General features: G+C 53.5%; 1 protein-coding gene across 1 annotated transcript in view; it reads right to left on the bottom strand.

Moving 5' to 3' along the window:
- SF3B3 (splicing factor 3b subunit 3) overlaps positions 1-20,119 on the bottom strand; it is a 57,551-nt gene that overhangs the window by 9,499 nt on the left and 27,933 nt on the right. The window contains exons 14-21 of the mRNA XM_064160535.1: positions 19,588-19,743; positions 17,385-17,528; positions 14,508-14,630; positions 9,721-9,875; positions 7,185-7,359; positions 5,432-5,637; positions 2,643-2,799; positions 594-719 (exon numbers count right to left, since the gene is read on the bottom strand). Of these exons, the coding sequence (XP_064016605.1) occupies positions 594-719; positions 2,643-2,799; positions 5,432-5,637; positions 7,185-7,359; positions 9,721-9,875; positions 14,508-14,630; positions 17,385-17,528; positions 19,588-19,743 (1,242 nt within the window). The remainder of the gene's footprint in view (positions 1-593; positions 720-2,642; positions 2,800-5,431; positions 5,638-7,184; positions 7,360-9,720; positions 9,876-14,507; positions 14,631-17,384; positions 17,529-19,587; positions 19,744-20,119) is intronic.

The raw sequence follows: 20,119 nt of genomic DNA, 5'->3' as shown, positions 1-20,119 counted from the left end.
AGCAGGAGCTGCTTCAGTGTCCCCTCACTACTGCACTCACAGAAGACTCAAAAAGGAAAGCTCCAACTGTTCATCTGAGTCATGTGGAGGAAACAAACCCCAAACCACCCAAGGCACACAAAACTCTCATTCCATTAGAAGTTCCCAGCCTGCCTGTGCACTTGCTGGAGTTCCTTTGTGCAGCAATGAGCAACTGGCACAGGTTCTGCAGCCTGCAAGAAGAGGGAGGAGGAGCAGGCAGCAGAGTTCGAAAACCACAATCTGCAGTTTCTTTCCCTCAAGCACCAGGGATGCTCTGCAAGGACCATCTAAAGCCAGGAGAAGATCTCCTTCTCACAACTCTGAGGGTCTGAAGAGGTGTCCAAATGCACCCTTCAGCTTCTGGCCCCAGCTTGCTGATCATCTCACCCCCAAGGGAACACCGCCAGCAGCTTGGATAAATCCTCTCACACCTACAGCAGAAGATCAGAGGCCTGATCTGTGCTCCTGCATGAGGTCAGCTGTGCAGACAGAGAGCAGCAGCTCACCCCTTTGCCTCACTGCTGCAATGCCCCAGTCCAGGTGAGCAGCTCTGGACAGACAGAAGGCAGTACCTTGTTCTCACACTTGCGGAGCAGCTTCTTCTTGCCCAGGTCATACACACGCAGCAGCTTTCCAACTCCAATCAAGACTCTGCCTTGGAAGGGAGCAATGGCTGCAGGAACCTCCTCCACAGGGGTCTGCAGAGGGGAAAAGGAAGACTGTGAGGCTCTCATGAGCACCAAGCTTCAGAATGGATTCAGCTCAAGAGGCAGCTGAAGACCCTCTGGTGCTCTACAGTTCCCTGAAAGGAAGCTGGAGCCAGCTTGGGGTTGGTCTCTTCTCACCAGTATCAAGTGGCAGAACGAGAGGAAATGACCTCAAGTTGTGCCAGGGGAAGGTTGGGTTGGGCATGGAGAACAATTTGCTCCCCAAAAGGGCTGACAAGGCCTGGCCCAGGCCAGCAGTGCCTGGAGGGAGTGAAAAGCAGTGGAAATGTGGTGCTGAGGACACGGTTTAATGGTGACCTGGCAAGTCTAAGGGCTGCATCTTAAAGGGCTCTTCCAACCCAAATGGTTCTCTGAAGCACACTGGCCTGTGCCAAGGCTTTCAACTTAGAAAGGTGATCATAATGCTTCTGCAGGAGGGCCAAAAGGTCAGGGCCCCCTGAATGAAGTGTAGGACTGCTCTGAGAACCCCCTCCCCGGGCTGGCAGCAAAAGCAGGCAGGATCTGCCTGCCTCAGTTCTTAGTTTAGCTCTATCCCCATCAAAAAGATGTTGTGTTTCGCCCAAAGCCACCCAGATTGTCTGGGTTTTAAACCACCAAGCATGAATCTTCTTCATCCACCTGCCAGAGGTGCTCTGAAGCTGCCAGTGAAGCAGTGGCACAGCTGAACAATAATCACTGTGCCCACAGCTCACCAAGTCAGATAGGGCTGAAAGATCTCCCAGCACTCATCAAGCTAAAGGATCAGCCACAGCAGAGAAGGGCATCAGGGAAGAGAGCTTCCAGCTGCAGTATTCCCAGCTGGCTTGGGCTGGCTAAGAGAAGTCATTTCACAGCAGCAGCAGCTCTGTCAATTTCCAAGTGGGTGTTTGATGGCACCAGAAAAGGTCCTGCTCCAGCACAGAACCCACTTCTTGCATCAGGAGTGTAGGAAGTGAGTAAGCCACAACATTCCTTTCCAGATGCTCATCTGCTCCCATCTTGGCCGTGCTGGAAGCACGTGGGAAGGAGAACAGAACTAGGATTTAAAGGGAGTTCTGCTGAAATCACTAAAGCTCCAGAGACTTGTCAAACAAGTTGGTCATCAGGCAACTCATCATTCCTCCAGGCAGCCAAAACAGCAAGATGACAGCTCACACCAGCTTCAGGTGGCCAGCCAAGGACTGAGTGCCTCAGCACCAGGGCTCGAGCAACCCAAGGATGAATTCTCTCTGTAAACAAATGCTCAGAGCAGTTCTCTGAGCTCATCTTCCACAGAGAAAACAGAGCTGTTCTACTCCCCTCCCTACCAGGGGCACAAAAACACTGCTCCTTTCCCCTCTGCCCAGAGTTAAGGCAAAGGGCTGGGACTCTGGGAGAGCTGTGTTCAATTCTCAGCTCTGCAAAAGATGTCCCCAAAGCGATTTTGGAGGTGGCAGTTTATTTTCTCTGGGGATGCTTCCAGCCTCTAACATCAGCAGGATGAACTTTCTTGTTTAATCTGGAGAAGTGGAGCCTGGGGGCAGACTTCACTGCTCTCTACAACTCCTTGAAGGAGGCTGCAGTGAGGTGGGGCTGGTTTCTTCTCCCTAGTATGAGATGATAGGAGAGGAAACAGCCTAACGTTGGAGATGAGGAAAAGCTTTGCTGCATGAGTGGTCAGGGATTAGCACAGGCTGCCCAGGGAGGTGACACCACAAGTCCCCATGCCTGGAGGAGGTGAAAAGCAGTGGAAATGTGGTGCTGGATGACACAGTGCAGTGGCCATGGTTGGGGTTAAAGGTCTCCTCCAACCCAAACAATTCTGTGACTCCACAAATCCTGCAATACTTCACCACAGCTTTCAGCGCCGAGTAACAACTACCCCAAAACTCTTCCTCTCCCTGTTAGCAGTCATCCCCTCGTCCCCCTACTCACCTTGTGCAGGAATTCCAGTTTCTCACCACTGTTCACCAGCTTGTAGGTGTAGACAAACCCTCCAGCAACAGAGCGAGGGTTCAGGATGAGGTCCTTGGCCACCCCCACCAGCACGTACCACTCGTCCCCGGTGCTGGAGAAGCGGCACACGGCCACGCTGGGGAGGAGAAGAGGTGACACAAACACACAGTGGCTCCCTCCACAGCACAGCCTGCTCCTAAACCAGGCACAGACCCTGCAGCCTGACCTCTCAGCACTGGCATTTTGTTGTGAGAGGTTCTCTCTCCCCTGTTCAAAACGTGTGGCTGTGCAGCCTAAAGCTTTGCTTTCGCTGCCTAGCAAAGGGCAAAGCTGCACTGCAGTCACAGAACCCAGCCTAAAGCTTTGCTTTCACTGCCTAGCAAAGGGCAAAGCTGCACTGCAGTCACAGAACCCAGCCTAAAGCTTTGCTTTCACTGCCTAGCAAAGGGCAAAGCTGCACTGCAGTCACAGAACCCAGCCTAAAGCTTTGCTTTCACTGCCTAGCAAAGGGCAAAGCTGCTCTGCAGTCACAGAACCCAGCCTAAAGCTTTCCTTTCACTGCCTAGCAAAGGGCAAAGCTGCACTGCAGTCACAGAACCCAGCCTAAAGCTTTGCTTTCACTGCCTAGCAAAGGGCAAAGCTGCACTGCAGTCACAGAACCCAGCCTAAAGCTTTGCTTTCACTGCCTAGCAAAGGGCAAAGCTGCACTGCAGTCACAGAATCCAGCCTAAAGCTTTGCTTTCACTGCCTAGCAAAGGGCAAAGCTGCACTGCAGTCACAGAACCCAGCCTAAAGCTTTGCTTTCACTGCCTAGCAAAGGGCAAAGCTGCACTGCAGCCACAGAATCCTAAGTTGGAAGGGATTTGAGCATCTGCCCTGTGGAGAGATGGAGAGCCCTGGGGCTGTTGAGTCTGGAGAAGACTGAGAGGGGATCTGATTAGTGTCTGTAAGTAGCATCCCTCCTATGAGCACAGACTGAAAGAGTTGGAGCTGTGCAGGCTGGAGCAGAGGAGGCTCCCAGGGGACCTCATTGTGGCCTTGCAGCATCTGCAGGGGGCTCCAAAAAAGCTGGGGAGGGACTTTTGAGGCTGTGAGGGAGTGGCAGAAGTGGGGGGGCTGGAGCAAAGCTGGAGGTGGGGAGAGTGAGGCTGGAGGGGAGGAGGAAGTTGCTGAGCAGGAGAGTGATGAGAGGCTGGAATGGGTTGCCTAGGGAGGGGGTTGAGGCCCCATGGCTGGAGGTGTTTGAGGCCAGGCTGGCTGAGGCTGTGGGCAGCCTGCTCTAGGGTAGGGTGTCCCTGGGCACGGCAGGGGGGCTGGAGCTGGCTGCTCCTTGTGCTCCCTTCCATCCCTGACTGATTCTATGATTCTAAGTATCTGAGGGGTGGGGAGGGTCGAGTGGAGGGGGCCAAGATCTTGTTTGTGGTGCACAGCAGTAAGACAAGGAACAATGGACGCAAACTGGAACACAGAAGGTTCTAACCAACAGGAGGAGGTGACACCTGTGAGGGTGAGAGAGGCCTGGAGCAGGCTGCCCAAGGGGGTTGTGGAATCTCCTTCTCTGGAGACTTTCAAACCCTCTCTGGATGCATTCCTGTGTGGACTACCCTGGGTGATCCTGCTTGGATAGGATGATCTCTGGAGGTCCCTTTCTATCTCTAACACTCTGTGACCTCAAGGATCACCTGGTCCAACCTTTCTTGGGAATAGCAGAGTCTGGACAAGATGTCTCAGCCCCTACCCAGCTGCATCTTGAAAGTGTCCAACACTGAGGAATTCACCACCTCCATCAGGGAGATTATCCCAACGGTTGGCTGTCCTCTTGTGACCAGCTGGAACTTGTCCCCTCTACCCCTTGTCCTTTCCACCTGACTCCTTGTCAAAAGGGAGTCTCCATCTTCCCTGGAGCTACTCTTTAGACACTGCAACACAGCAAACTCTCCCCTGAGTCTTCTTTCACAAGGCTGAACGAGCTCAGTGCTCTGCCTTTCCTCACCAGAAGGAAAAGCAGCAGCTCTTCGTCAGGCTGCTCCCATTTGGACATCTCCATCTACCTTTCCTCACCTCTCAGTGTTATTTCCTGCCTGCTGCCTGGCTCAGCCAGCTTGGGAATCCTGGACAAAACAGCTTTGTGGACTAGGAGGATCTAAACTCTACCTGCTGAGGCACTGCATGGTTCTTGTGCTGGTTTTCCCCTCCAGTCCCCTCTAACACTTCCTTTCCATTTAATCTACTCTCAGCTTATCTGGATGAGAAGGGAAGTGAGAGATAGCAGCATGTTCTCTTGCTCCCAGCTCTCTGATCTCTCATTTACACTCTCCTTGATGGCCTTCAAGCATTCCAACAAGTAGGAAACCCAGAAAGGGAGCCAGAAGACCTCCATGGTCAAGCAGGGAACTGCTGAGCAAACTCCAACGCAAGAAGAGAGTCTACAGATGAGGGCAGGAGGGGCTGGCAGCTGGGAGGAGTACAGGGCAGTGTCAGAGGATGCAGGGAGGCAGCTAGGAAGGTTAGAATGGACAAGCACTGGGGTCCAGCAAACATCTGGAGGGCTGGATCTTAGTGTCACATGCAGACAGCTCAGGGTGGGAAGGGAAAAGCAAGACAAAAGCTTTGTGGCACTTGCTGCTGGAGTTTCAAAGCCAGGCTGCACCTGGATTTCAACTCAGCAACAGCTGAGCAAGAGAAGGGAGTTAAAAAACAAACCAACTCCCTCCCAGCAAGGCTCACCACAGGCAGAGCTTCTTGCTGCATGTGGCACTGCTGCTTACCTGAAGGCAGCTTCGTTCTGCTCCAGCTGGACCAGATCCAATGTGTTTCCCTGGATGGGGTTCATCACCCTGATAACAGAAGCCCATTGGCCATTCCCTGCCTTGGGAGCACCAAAGATGGATTCAGGCAGGTTTTCATTCAGGAAGGCTGCAGCCATCTCAGCAGCCAGCTCCCTCTCATCTTCACCTGCAGCCTCCACCATTTCCTAAGGTGAGTTAAAGGAGAGGAGAAAACAGCAGCTCAGTGGATTTCCTTCCCAGACATACCCTTGTGTAGGATGCTGCCTCCCACTTTCCACTAGGCCAAGGTATTCCAGGGCAAAGCTGCCAAATCCCAAAGCTTCCCCCTCACCCTGAGCTTATTCCCAAGGAGGAAATCCAGAGCTCTGCCCTCCCCCTAAAGGGGTAAGTTTCCTGAGGAGCTCTGTCTCCAAATCAACAACTCAGGAAAGAGGGAGAAGAAAACAACCCCCTCTGGAATCCAAATATCCTCAGAGTCACAGAAAATGGTGTCACATGAGCAGAAGTGTCCTTCAACAAGTGGTTCTTAAGCCTGCCAGAACAACAGGCAAAGCAAGGAGCATCCTCTGCTGAAATGTGGGGGTTGAGGCAGATCTTGCAACCACACAATGGGTTGGAAGGGACCTCAAAGATCATCCAGCTCCAATCTCCCTGCCACGGGGGGAGACACCTCTCACTAGACCTCATCCAACCAGGCAGGGGGCATCAACAAGCTCCCTGGGCAACCTGTGCCAGTGTCTCCTCCCCACTTTCACTGCCAAGACTTTCTTCCTCATCTCCACTCTCAATCTCTCCTCTTCCAGCTCAAAGCCACTGCTCCTTATCCTGTAAGCAGTCCCTCCTCAGCTTTCTTGTAGGCATCCTTCAGGTATGAGGTTACCCTGAAGCCTTCTCTCCCCTCAGCTCCTGCCTTCAGACAGGCCACACATCTGCAGGTGATGGCAGCTGGGGAGCAGTGAGAGGAGAGGATTTCAAGTCCCCCTCTGGGGAAGGGATGACAGAAACATTCAGATTGGAAAAGACCTTCAGGATCATCAAGTCCAATCGTTCTCTCTACTCTACAAAGCTCAACCTTAAACCATATCCTCAAGCACCACATCCAAAAGACTTCTAAACACATCAAGGGGTGGTGACCACCTCCCTGGGCAACACATTCCAGTGCCTGACCACTCTTGCTGGGAAACAAACTATTCCTAATGACCACTCTAAACCTACCCAGTGGCAGCTTGAAGCTTGTTCTATCACTATTTACCTGCCTCTCTACAACCTCCTTTCAGGCAGCTGTAGGCAGTGATGAGGCCTCCCCTCAGCCTCCTCTTCTTCAAACTAACCATCCCCCAGCTCCCTCAGTTACTCTTCATCAGATTCTCTAGGCCTTTCCCCAGCTTCCTTGCCCTCCTCTGCACTGGCTCCAGCACCTCCACATCCTTCTTGTATTGAGGTGCCCAAAGCTGAACACAACACTCGAGGTGTGGCCTCACCAGAGCAGCATCCAAAGGCACAATCACCTCCCTGCTCCTGCTGGCCACAGCATTCCTGATCCCAGCCAGGATGCCTTTAGCTTTCTTTGCCACCTGGGCACACTGCTGGATCATATTCAGCTGCCTATTAACAACCCCAAGGTCTCTTTCTGCCAGCAGCTTTTCAGCCACACTGTTCCAAGCCTGCAGCCTCGCTTGGGGTTGCTGGGGATGTGTGCAGCTGTCCCCCCCCTCCCTCCCCCCCCAGTTACCTCAGCCATCTGCTGCTTCCTCTGTGCCTTGGTGGCCTCAGTGTAAGCATTGTGGTCTGTCTCAATGATGATCAGGTTGTTGCTCTCTGGATGAATGACAAACTTTCGGGGTGTGTACTGCAAGGGGAAAGCAACCTGGTTGAAGACTGCCCCCAGCTTCTCCAGTGCCAAAATCCTGGGGAACAAGAAAGGTGCAAACTGCAGTGAGCAAGGTGCAAAGAGAAGAAAAATGGGAGCTGAGTTTTGAGTCTGTGCAAGGTGCAAAGAGAATAAAAAGGGGAGCTGAGTTTTGTGTCTGTGCAAGGTGCAGAGAACAAAAATGGGAGTTGAGTTCTGTGTCTGCAAGATGCAAGGAGAACAAAAATGGGAGCTGAGTTTTGTGTCTGTGCAAGGTGCAAAGAGAATAAAAAGGGGAGCTGAGTTTTGTGTCTGCAAGGTGCAAAGAGAGGCAAAAGGGAAGCTGAGTTTTGTGTCAGTGCAAGGAGAAGAAAAAGGGGAGCTGAGTTTTGTGTCTGTGCAAGAAGAAAAAGGGGAGCTGAGCTTTGTGTCTGCAAGGTGAAAAGGGAATAAAAAGGGGAGCTGAGTTTTGTGTCTGTGCAAGGTGAAAAGGGAATAAAAAGGGGAGCTGAGTTTTGTGTCTGTGCAAGGTGCAAAGAGAAGCAAAAGGGGAGCTGAGTTTTGTGTCTGCAAGGTGCAAAGAGAAGAAAAAGGGGAGCTGAGTTTTGAGTCTGTGCAAGGAGAAGAAAAATGGGAGCTGAGTTTTGTGTCTGTGCAAGAAGAATGGGAGCTGAGTTTTGTGTCTGCAAGGTGCAAAGAGAAGAAAAATGGGAGCTGAGTTTTGTATCTGTGCAAGAAGAAAAATGGGAGCTGAGTTTTGTGTCTGTGCAAGGTGCAAAGAGAATAAAAAGGGGAGCTGAGTTTTGTGTCTGCAAGGTGCAAAGGAAACAAAAAGGGGAGCTGAGTTCTGTGTCTGCAAGATGCAAGGAGAACAAAAATGGGAGCTGAGTTTTGTGTCTGTGCAAGGTGCAAAGAGAAGAAAAAGGGGAGCTGAGTTTTGTGTCTGCAAGGTGTAAAGAGAGGCAAAAGGGGAGCTGAGTTTTGTGTCTGTGCAAGAAGAAAAAGGGGAGCTGAGTTTTGTGTCTGTGCAAGGAGAAGAAAAAGGGGAGCTGAGTTTTGTGTCTGTGCAAGGAGAAGAAAAAGGGGAGCCGAGTTTTGTGTCTGCAAGGTGCAAAGAGAACAAAAAGGGAGCTGAGTTTTGTGTCTGTGCAAGGAGAAGAAAAAGGGGAGCCGAGTTTTGTGTCTGCAAGGTGCAAAGAGAACAAAAAGGGAGCTGAGTTTTGTGTCTGTGCAAGGAGATGAAAAATGGGGAGCTGAGTTTTGTGTCTGTGAAATGGGCTGGAGCTGGAGACAAGCAGCAACTCTCTTGGGCCATCAGCAAGGTTTGGGGACCCCCTTAGGCCAATCTCAAGGTGACACAGATTTGGACACGTAGCCAAAAAGCTCCTCAGAGGCATTTTAGCTGAATCAAAACGAGCATCCAGTGGGCAATGCCAAGTCTTTCTTCCTGTGACTTGCCAGCTGAAATGCCAGTTCTTCTGGCATCTGGTGACTAAGAACCCACAAGGCTCTCCAGAAAGAATGCCTCCTTCAGAAGCCCTGAAGGCTGGAAGAGCTCAGTGAGGACTGATCTGAAACAAGAGCCTGTTTGAGTGCATAAAGCAGTGCTGCTGGATTTGGGTGCTCCTATTATCACCATTTTGTTTTCTTTCTGAAACATCTAAGCTGCACTTTGAAAAGGCAACAAATACATCCCTGTCATGCCTCTGATTCCTCTAAATCACGTGGGCTGATTCTGACCACAAAGCACCAGATGCTAACACACAGCAGGTTTGTGTGAATTAAAAGCTTCTCCTTGGCAAGGAGCAGAGGATTTGAGGATGATTTTTAGTTCTGTTATCACTTTCAAAGCAGAGGTTTGGTTTTCAGAGCAGAGTTACCCCTGGATTTCTAAAATCATAGGTTGGAAGGGGGCTCAGGTATCACCCAGCTGCATTCTACCTGCCATGGGCAGGGACAGCTCCCACCACCTCAGCTTGCTCAAGGCCTCATCCAGCCTGGCCTTGAACACCTCCAGGGAGGGAGCAACCACAATCTCCCTGGGCAACCTGTGCCAGTGTCTCCCCACCCTCAGTAAACAACTTCTTCCTAATCTTCAGTCTCAATCTCCCCTCTCCCAGCTCAAAGCCATTGTCCCTTGTCCTGGCACTCCCAGCCCATGTCCAAAGTCCCTGCCCAGCTCTCCTGTACCCCCCTTCAAGTACTGGAAGGCTGCTCTAAGGCCTCCCTGGAGCATTCTCTTCCCCATCCAAGTGATTCTATCAAATCTTTACCTGCCATCACACAGCCTCAACCTCACATTAACTCTTAATTAAGGTTTAAGTCACTTTACCTCTTTCCACTGAGAACATCTACCCCTCCTCCCCCTCTGCCTGCCACCCTGCCTAGGAGAACTCACCTGGCCCCATGTGGTCCTTACCTCAGTGTGTTTGTGGAGATGGCTACAATGCCCTCTGGGCACTGCTCAGAAGCAAAGCCAGATGCAAACTCCAGTGTCTCATAAGAGAGGGGGGTCAGGTGGAAGCGTGACTGGTAGGAGTAACTGAGCCAGGAGCGGCTCGACATGGCCAGCACCTGGGAGAGAGAGAGAGACACAACAAATCCATCAGGGCTGGGGACTCAGCTAATCTGCAGAGGAGGAGGCTCCACAACCTCCAAGAGCAAGAATAATCTTTCTGGGCTCCCCAGTTCAAGAGACAGGAAGGTACTGGATAGGGTCCAGCAGAGACTACAAAGATGCTGAGTGGTCTGCAGCAGCTCTTTGAGGAGCACAGGCTGAGAGCCTGCAGAAGAGCAGCCCCAGAGGGCATCTCATCAGTGCTCAGCAAGACCTAAAGGAGCTGTGGGGATTAAGAGGATGGGGCCAGACACTTGTCAGTAGTGCCCAGTGACAGGACAAGGGGCACTGGGCACAAACTGGGACCCAGGAGATGCCATCTGAACAGGAAGAGAAACTTAGTTGGTGTGAAGATGCTGGAGGCCTGGAGCAGGCTGCCCAGAGAGGTTGTGGAGTCTCCTTCTCTGGAGAGCTCCCAACCTCCCCCTACCATTGTGCTCCTGGGCAAGCTGCTGTGAGTGCCCTGCTTTAGCAGGAGGGGCTGGACTGGATGATCTCCAGAGGTCCCTTCCAAACCTGTGACCAATCTGTGAATGAGTGGATGTGCAGTGCTGGATTCCCACCCCCTGATACAACTGAACTCTTGCAGAGGGACTCCTCCCAGCCCAGAGCACACCTCCAAAAGGTGCTGCTCACTTTCCAGAGATGGTTTTATCTGGAAACAGCACACAACAGAGAGGAACTTGAGAGAGTTATCAAGAGAAGGAATGCTCAGACTAAGGCACAATAAAAACTGTTACCTTTAAAAGCAAAACCAACAAATACTTCCACATCTCTCTTTGTTAACAGTAACCTTTTCTGATGGAAACAGCTCTTTAACAACAAAACATTTACTGCTTTGGCATGATCCAAATGCTTTACATGTGCCACACACTTAAAATAATCAGCCTATCTGCCATCAAGTTAAAGGAAAGGAAGGAAGCAGATGGACTTCAGAACTCTTCACTTGGGTAAATCCATGTCAGTGCAGCCTTGCTTCCTGCCTGACACAAGCAAACACAGGTTACTTAGAATCATAGAATGGTTTAGGTTGGAAGGGACCTCAAGGATCATCCAGTTCCAACCCCCTGCCAGAGGTTGTTCAAGGCCTCATCCAGCCCATCACTGACTTGGCACAAGTAGAATGTCCCAAGGTAATAAGGAGGATGACAGGAAACAGTCTCAGGCTGCACCAGAAGTGGTTTGGCTTGGATACTGAATCATCGAATCAAGCAGGTTGGAAGAGATCTCCAAGCTCAGCCAGTCCAACCTAGCACCCAGCCTTGGCTGAGCAACCAGAGCATGGCACTCAGTGCCAACCTAGCACCCAGCCCTGCCCAACCAACCAGAGCATGGCACTAAGTGCCAACCTAGCATCCAGCCCTGGCCAAGCAACCAGACCATGGCACTTAACTGAAGTGCCAACCTAGCACCCAGCCCTGCCCAAACAACCACACCATGGCACTCAGTGCCAACCAAGCACCCAGCCCTGACCAAACAACCACACCATGGCACTCAGTGCCCAGCCAGCCTTGGCTCCAACCCCTCCAGCCACGGCCACTCCACCACCTCCCTGGGCAGCCCATGCCAGTGCCAATCACTCTCTCTGCCAGCAGCTTCCTCCTCACAGCCAGCCCACACCTGCCCTGCCACAGCTTCAGCCTGGGGCCCCTTCTGCTGCTGCTGCCTGCCTGGCACCAGAGCCCAACCCCACCTGGCTACAGCCTCCCTGCAGGCAGCTGCAGGCAGCAATCAGCTCTGCCCTGAGGCTCCTCTGCTGCAGGCTGCACCCCCCCAGCTCCCTCAGCCTCTCCTCACAGGGCTGTGCTCCAGGCCCCTCCCCAGCCTTGCTGCCCTTCTCTCAGCACCTTCCAGCACCTCAGCAGCTCTCTGCAATTCAGGAGCCCACAGCTGGACACAGCACTCCAGGGCTGGCCTGAGCAGTGCTGGGCACAGGGGCACAAGAACCTCCCTTGTGCTGCTGCCCACACTGCTCCTCAGCCAGCCCAGGATGCCACTGGCTCTGCTGCCCACCTGGGCACACTGCTGGCTCCTGTTCAGCATACCATCTACCAGTACCCCCAGGTGCCTTTCTTCCTGGCTGATTAAATCCTGGCACAGGCTGCACAGAGCAGTGGTGGAATCCCCATCCCTGGAGGGGTTTCAAAGCTGTGTAGATGTGATGCTGAGGGACACAGTGCAGTGGTGATCTGGCAGTGCTGGGTTAACAGTGGCACTTAATGCTCTTAAAAGTCTCTTCCAACCTCAAGGATTCTCTGATGGTTTTGTTTCTCTGCATGTTGCAAGCCAAGGAGCACAAAAGCACTCAGCTGTCCTGCAAGCACTCTCTTGTTAGAGCTTGCAGAGCACACCTCAGCTCCAAGCTGGCAGACTGGCAAGAGCAGGCTGAAAAGACTGACCCAGAGTGAATTAATTAAAGCAGAGTTGGGATTGCCAGATCCAGCCCCTCAGACTGAGCAGCAAGATTTCTCAACTCTGAAGGTGTCATCCAAAAAATGAGGCAAACAGGGGGTGGCTAATCTCCCCAGTGCCACATCAGAAGGGCTGGCAATGGCACTTCTGATGATACAACATTCCTCCCTCTGTGCCAAATCCTGCTAATACCTCCCTGGAATGATGCACTGCAGCCAGTCAGTCCCTCACAACACTCTGAGGAGACAGCCATCAACTGCATCAAAAAGGAAGAGCTCTGCCCTGTGCACTAAGGCTGGCAAGAGGAGAACTATTTCAGTGTCTCCAAGCCCAAGCAGCTGTTTCTGAGCTTTCCAAACACACTGCAAACACAGCCTGTGGGTCAGGTGAGTCCCAGCTGGAAGAAAGCAGGGCAGCACTGCAGGCTGCTTCCTCAGGAGTATCAGCAACGAGATTGCTTGTGACAGTGAGCTGTGAGCCACTGTAGGGGTTGGAAGGGACCTCTGGAGATCACTGAGTCCAGCCCCCCACTGCCAAAGCAGGATCACCTAGGGCAGGTCACACCAGAATGCATCCAGACAGGTTTGGAATCTTCAGTGGACTCTGCAACCTCTCTGCCCAGCCTGCTGCAGGCCTCCAGCACCCTCACACCAAACAAGTTTCTCCTCCTGTTGAGGTGGAACTTCCTGGGTTTCAGTTGTGTCTCTGGGCACCACTGACAAGAGTCTGGTTCCATCCTCTTTCCCCTCACAGCTCCTTTAGTTTTCACTGAGCATTGCTAAGATCCCCTCTGGGGCTGCTCTTCTCCAGGCTCAGCAGCCTCAGGGCTTTTCCTCCTCACAGAGCTGCTCCAGGCTCCTCAGCAGATCTGTAGCTTCTGATGGGACTCCCTCCAGTCATTCCCTGGCAAGTCCAAAACTGCACCCAATACTCCAGAGGTAGCTTTGCTAGGGCAGAGTGAAGGGGCAGGAGAATCTCCCTCCACCTGCTGGCCCCACTCTTCTGAACACACCCCAGGAGACCACCTTGGCCACGAGGATGCAAATCATATTAAGCTTAGAAAAGACCTCCCCAAGATCACAGGATCAAACAGGATTGGAAGGGAGCACAAGGAGCAGGCAGTGCCAACCCCTGCCATGCCCAGGGACACCCTACCCTAGAGCAGGCTGCACACAGCCTCAGACAGCCTGGCCTCAAACACCTCCAGCCATGAGGCCTCAACCCCCTCCCTGGGCAACCCATCCCAGCCTCTCACCACTCTCCTGCTCAGCAACTTCCTCCTCCCCTCCAGCCTCACTCTCCCCACCTCCAGCTTTGCACCATTCCCCCCACTCCTGCCACTCCCTCACAGCCTCCAAAGTCCCTCCCCAGCTTTTTTGCAGCCCCCTGCAGATGCTGCAAGGCCACCAGAAGGTCCCCTGGGAGCCTCCTCTGCTGCAGCCTGCACAGCCCCAACTCTTTCAGGCTGTGCTCACAGCAGAGCTGCTGCAGCCTCTCAGCATCCTCCTGGCCCTGCTCTGGACACTCTGCAGCATCTCCACAGCCCTCTTGGCCCAGGGGCTCCAGCACTGGATGCAGGACTCCAGGTGGGCTCTCAGCAGAGCAGAGCAGAGGGGCAGAATCCCCTCCCTGGCCCTGCTGCCCACACTGCTGCTGCTGCAGCCCAGGCTCTGCTTGGCTCTCTGGGCTGCAAGTGCACACTGCTGGCTCCTGCTGAGCTTCTCCTCCAGCAGCACCCCCAAGTGCCTCTGCTCAGGGCTGCTCTGCAGCCTGGCACTGCCCAGCCTGCATTGGTGCTTGCCATTGCCTCCCCCCAGCTGCAGCACCTTGCCCTTGGTCTTGCTGAAGCTCCTGAGCTTGGCTTGTGCCCACCTCTGCAGCCTGCCCAGGTGCCTCTGGCTGCCATCCCTGCCCTGCAGCCTGCCTGCTGCAGCACACAGCTTGGTGTGGGCAGCAAACCTGCTGAGGCTGCACTCAGTGCCTCTGTCCATGGCACCCACAGAGATGCTGACCAAGCCTGGTGCCAGGACTGACCCCTGAGGGACTCCGCTCGCCATCGAAGATCACAGCAGGAGGTCACTCAACTTCCCAACTCTTACCCAGAGGGTCCTGGCTATGACCAGAAGAAAAGTGAGCTGCTGAGAGAGTGCAGCCCTCGGGGAGCTCCTCTCACTTACCGCCTCCTGGCCTTGCATGCGGACGCGGAAGAGCTTGACGGGCCGGGAGCCAAGGTACCTGGTCCTGGTGTCTGACAGGTCTCCAGTCACAGGATCCAGGACAGTCCTCAACAGGACACCGTTCTGCACACCACCAAAGCACAAAGTTAGGTCAGCACTGCACAGAAAGGAGAAGCAGCTAAGAGCTCCTCAAAGCACAGAAGCTGTTTCTGAAGAACCAGGTGCTTCCAACTACCTGAAGGGGTACTGTAGCCAGGTGGGGGGGTGGCCTCTTCTGCCAGGTAACCAGCAATAGAACAAGGGGACACAGTCTCAAGTTGTGCCAGGGTAGGTCTAGGCTGGATATTAGGAGGAAGTTGTTGGCAGAGAGAGTGATTGGCATTGGAATGGGCTGCCCAGGGAGGTGGTGGAGGCACCGTCCCTGGGGGTCTTCAAGAAAAGCCTGGATGAGGCACTTAGTGCCATGGTCTAGTTGATTGGATAGGGCTGGGTGCTAGGTTGGACTGGATGATCTTGGAGGTCTCTTCCAACCTGGTTAATTCTATGATTCCTCCCCTGGATTCTGGGGTGATTCCTTCCCTCTGACCGTGCTGTGTTTGAACTGGTTTGTGGTCACCAAGCAGAGCTCCTGCAGGACAGGAGGGGATTGCTGCCAAACCAAACCAAATCAACCAAAAGATGAACACTGAGAAGTTTGGTGCCTCATGCAAGCCATGAGAAAGTCAAGGCTTGATTCCAGATTCACAGGCTCACAGGATGGTAGGGGTTGGAAGGGACACAAGGAGATCATTGAGTCTAACCCCCCTGCAGAGCAGGACCACATAATCTAGCTCAGGGCACACAGGAACACATCCAGACAGGCCTGGAAAGGCTCCTGAGAAGGAGACTCCACAACCTCTCTGGGCAGCCTGTGCCAGGGCTCTGGGACCCTTCCAGTCAAGAAGTTCTCCTTGTGTTGAGCTGGAACCTCCTGTGCTGCAGCTTCCATCCATTGCTGCTTGTCCTGTCCCAGGGAGCAGTGAGCAGAGCCTGTCCCCCATTCCTGACCCCCAGCCCTCAGACGTTTATAAACATCCCCTCTAAGTCTTCTCCTCTCCAGACTAAGCAGCCCCAGGTGCCTCAGCCTCTCCTCATCAGCCATGCCCTCCAGTCCCTCATCATCCTCGTAGCCCTCTGCTGGACTCTCTGCAGCAGTTCCTGTCCCTCTGCAACTGGGGAGCCCCAAACTGAACATAGTACTCAGGAGGAGGTCTCAGCAGGGCAGAGTAGAGGGAGAGGAGAACCTCCCTTGCTCTGCTGGACACACTCCTCCTAATACACCCCAGGATCCCATTGGCCTTCTTGGCCACAAGGGCACACTGCTGTGCCATGGATGTTCTCCACCAGCACCCCCAGGTCCCTCTCCACAGAGCTGCTCTCCAGCAGTCACCTCCCAGCCTGTACTGGTGCAGTTCATTATTCCTCCCCAGCTGCAGGACTCTGCTCTCATCCTTGTTGAACCTCATTTGGCTCCTCTGTGCCCAGCTCTCAGCCTGCCCAGGTCTCTCTGGATGGCCACACAGCCTGCAGCTGTCTCAGCCAAGCCTCCCAGCTTGGTGTCAGCAGCAAACTTGCTGAGCAGACACTCTGTGCCTTCATCAATGTCATTGAGGAAGATGTTGAACAGATTCCTATCCCTCTCATTCAGCTGCAAACTCAGGCTGCTCAGAAAGAGGTTGCAATCCAATCTGAGGCAGGGAGAAGCTCTGATTACTTTGGAATTGTCCAAACAACAGTTTATGGGTCAAAGAGCAGAGTGTCAGGAGTGGATAGAAGAAAAAAGCTGTACAGAAGTGGAGTTTTCAAAGCAGAGCCTGGGGCTGTGGGCAGCTACTTCTCTGATGCTCTGCCCTGCAAGCAGGTTTTGAACAGCTGCACAACAACACTTCAGAGAATGACTCATAGAATGCTCTAGTTTGGAAGGGACCTTGAAAGCTTCATCCAATCCAACTCAGCAGGGTCAGCTGCAAAGGCAGCAGGTTGCTCCAAGCCCCAGATCTGACCCAGAATGAGGCATCTACCACCTCTCCAGGCAACCTGAGCCAGGCTCTCCTCATTCTCAGTGTCAAATACTTCTTCCTTCTCTCCACTATGAAGTTCCTTCAGTTCAAACCATCACCTCTTGGCCTGGCACGACAGGCCCTGAGGAAAAAAAACTGTCCCCAGCTCTTTGATCATCCCCTTTCAGCACTGCAAGGCCACCAGAAGGTCTCCCTGGAGCCTCCTCTTCTCCAGGCTGAACACCCCCAACTCTCTCAGCCTGGCCTCACAGCACAGCCCTTCCAGCCTCATTTGGCCTCGCTCCAACAGGTCCCTGTCTGTGCTGTGCCGATGACTCCAAAGCTGTCCCCAGCAGAGCACAGCAGTGGCAGAATCCCTTCCCTGCCCTGCTGCCCACACTGTTTGGGATCAGCCCAGGACACAGCTGGCTCTGGACTGGCAGCACATAGTGTCCAGTTCATCTCCAGCTTTTCACCCCCCAGCACTCTCAAGGCCTTCCCTTTAGGGCTGCTCTCCAGCCCTTCACCCCCAGCCTGGATTGGTACCCAGGACTGCCCTGACTCAGGTGCAGGATCTTGCACTTGGCTTTGTTGAGCCTTACTGAACATTTCACCTAGAAAACATAACAACTTCCTAGCAGGTGAGAAGCACAACTTTGTCCTCCATGAAGTCTGGGACAACATCTCAAGCCTCTGAATTCCCCAGCCAAGGTTGGTAAGCAGAGAGGGAACAGCCAGGCTTTGTGTCGTGCTGGGTGATGCCAAAGCTGCTGCAGCAATCTGTCTTTTAGTGAGCAACTCACTTGGAAAAGGCCTGCCAGAAGCAGGCAGCCCTCACCTGCAGGCCAATGTTCAGGTAGAGGAAGCCAATGGAGCCTCTCTCCCCCAGCTCATCCTGCTTCTCTGTGCCACCCATCTCCACGATGCAGAGCGACTCGGGCTGGGCAGGCAGGGCCTGCATGCTGAGAGGCTGGAGGCAGTCCTGAGGGAGGCAGAAAAGAGGTGACACAGGTCAGTAAGGCTTGGCATGGCAAGAAGGGTCCAACCTCTACCTAAGGAGCTTAAAGACGCCCTTGTAGATCAAAACCATCACCACTCCCCCCACCATTCAGCACATAAACCCAAAAAATAGACCCTGGGTCAGTGGGCTTTGGTTGGTAGTTGCAGCCCTGAGGTCTGAGGAAGATAAAGTGGATCCTTCCAAACTGTTCTGGCCACAGGTTGTAGTTATGAGAGACCTAAGTAAAGTTTGTGTTCCTTCAGCCATCCTCTGGACACTCACCTGCTGCAGGGAGAGGAATGATCATGCTGGTTTGCTGCTAGGCTGCTTGAGGAATGAGTCTGTTTTGAGTACTGGAATCAAACAGTGAGACAGGGGCAGGGAAAGCCCAGAATGGAATAAAATAGTGAGACAGGGGCAGGGAAAGCCCAGAATGGAATAAAATAGTGAGACAGGGGCAGGGAAAGCCCAGAATCAAACAAGAACAAAGAAGAAAATGCCTTCACCAGCTGAGCCTCCAGGTGTGGGTGAGAGCAGAGCAGCAAGAAAATCTCTTACAGGTTTGGACCACAGAATGGCTTAGGTTGGAAGGGACCTTAGAGATCATCCACTCTTAACCACCTTGCCACGGGCAGGGACACCTCTCAACCAGATTCAGCTGCTTAAGGCCTCAGCCAGCCTGGCCTTCAACACCTCCAGGGAGGAGGATCAAGGGTCTCACTTCCTCCCAAGCAGGAGACAAGCCATGAATGTTATCTAACCATTCCTGGTCATGATTGGATAGGGCTGGGTGATAAGTTGGACTGGATGATCCTGAAGGTCTCTTCCAGCCTGGCTGATTCTATGACTAGACAAAGGCAGTTTGGATGGACACAGCCCAACTCTGGAGTGCCCTTTGGAACATCTCATTGAATCACAGAACTGTTTGGGTTGGAAAAGCCCTCTCAGATCATCAAGTTCAAGCCAGCATCAACCATGGCAAAAGAGTGCCATGTCCAGGGCGTTTCTTTAACGCCTCCAGGGATAGGGACTCCACCACCTCCCTGGGCAAACTGTTCTGAGGCCACACCTTGAGTGCTGTGTCCAGTTCTGGACTCCTCAATTCAAGAGAGATGTTGAGGTGCTGGAAAGTGTCCAGAGAAGGGCAGCAAGGCTGGGGAGGGGCCTGGAGCACAGCCCTGTGAGGAGAGGCTGAGGGAGCTGGGGGGGTGCAACCTGAAGAAGAGGAGGCTCAGGGCAGAGCTCATTGCTGTCTGCAGCTGCCTGCAGGGAGGCTGTAGCCAGGTGGGGTTGGGCTCTTCTCCCAGGAAACCAGCAACAGAACAAGGGGACAGAGTCTCAAGTTGTGCTGGGGAAAGTATAGGTTGGATGTTAGGAGGAAATTCTTCACAGAGAGAGTGATTGGCATTGGAATGGGCTGCCTAGGGAGGTGGTGGAGTCACTGTCCTTGGAGGTGTTGAAGCCGAGGCTGGATGGGGCACTGAGTGCCATGGTCTGGTTGCTTGGCTAGGGCTGGGTGCTAGGTTGGCACTGAGTGCCATGGTCTGGTGGATTGGCTAGGGCTGGGTGCTAGGTTGGCACTCAGTGCCATGGCTTGGTTGACTGGCTAGGGCTGGGTGCTAGGTTGGCACTCAGTGCCATGCTCTGGTTGCTTGGGCAGGGCTGGGTGCTAGGTTGGCACTGAGTGCCATGGTGTGGTTGGTTGGGCAGGGCTGGGTGCTAGGTTGGCACTCAGTGCCATGGCCTGGCTGACTGAACAGGGCTGGGTGCTAGGTTGGCACTTAGTGCCATGCTCTGGTTGCTTGGCTAGGGCTGGGTGCTAGGTTGGCACTCAGTGCCATGCTCTGGTTGAGTGGACAGGGCTGGGTCCTAGGTTGGCACTGAGTGCCATGGTCTGGTTGACTGGACAGGGCTGGGTGCTAGGTTGGACTGGTCGATCTTGGAAGTCTCTTCCACCCTGGTCGATTCTGTGACTCTAGGAAGCAGTCCTGCAGCAGAGAGGTTTCAGGCCCACAGAGAGGCAGAGGCAGCAGAGACTCACCGAAGGGTCAAGGGAGATGATCCTGACTGTGTTGTCCACCAGCCCCACGGCCAGGAAGCGAGAGCGCTGCTCCCCGGGGGGCACATTGGCCAGGCTCATGCAGACCACATCTGCTGACATCTCCTTCCTCTCTGTGTACTCGTTGAGCTGTCCTGACTGAGACAAAAGACACAAGAGACCTGTTAAAGAGCCCACAGTGCAAGCCAGCACCCAGCTGGCTCTCCACACCTTCCCTCCCGCCTTCTTTTCCAAGCTTTAGTACTTTATGACCTCAGTTCATAGGATCACAGAATTCTTTTGGTTGGAAGAGCCCTTTAGGATCATCCACTCCAATCATTCTCTACCAAGTCTGGTGCTAAATCCATGGCCTGCAGCACTACACCTCCATGGCTTTTCCATCCTTTCAGGGATGGGGACTCCATCACTGTCCTGGGCAGCCTGTTCCAGGCTTTGCCAACCCTTCTGGGGAAGAAATTGTTCCCAATATCAAGCCTAAACCTTCCCTTGCACAACTTGAGGCTGTCACCTCTCA

This window comes from Pogoniulus pusillus, chromosome 20, assembly GCF_015220805.1.
Source record: "Pogoniulus pusillus isolate bPogPus1 chromosome 20, bPogPus1.pri, whole genome shotgun sequence".
NCBI lineage: Eukaryota > Metazoa > Chordata > Aves > Piciformes > Lybiidae > Pogoniulus > Pogoniulus pusillus.
This window is presented reverse-complemented; position numbering and strand designations above follow the sequence as displayed.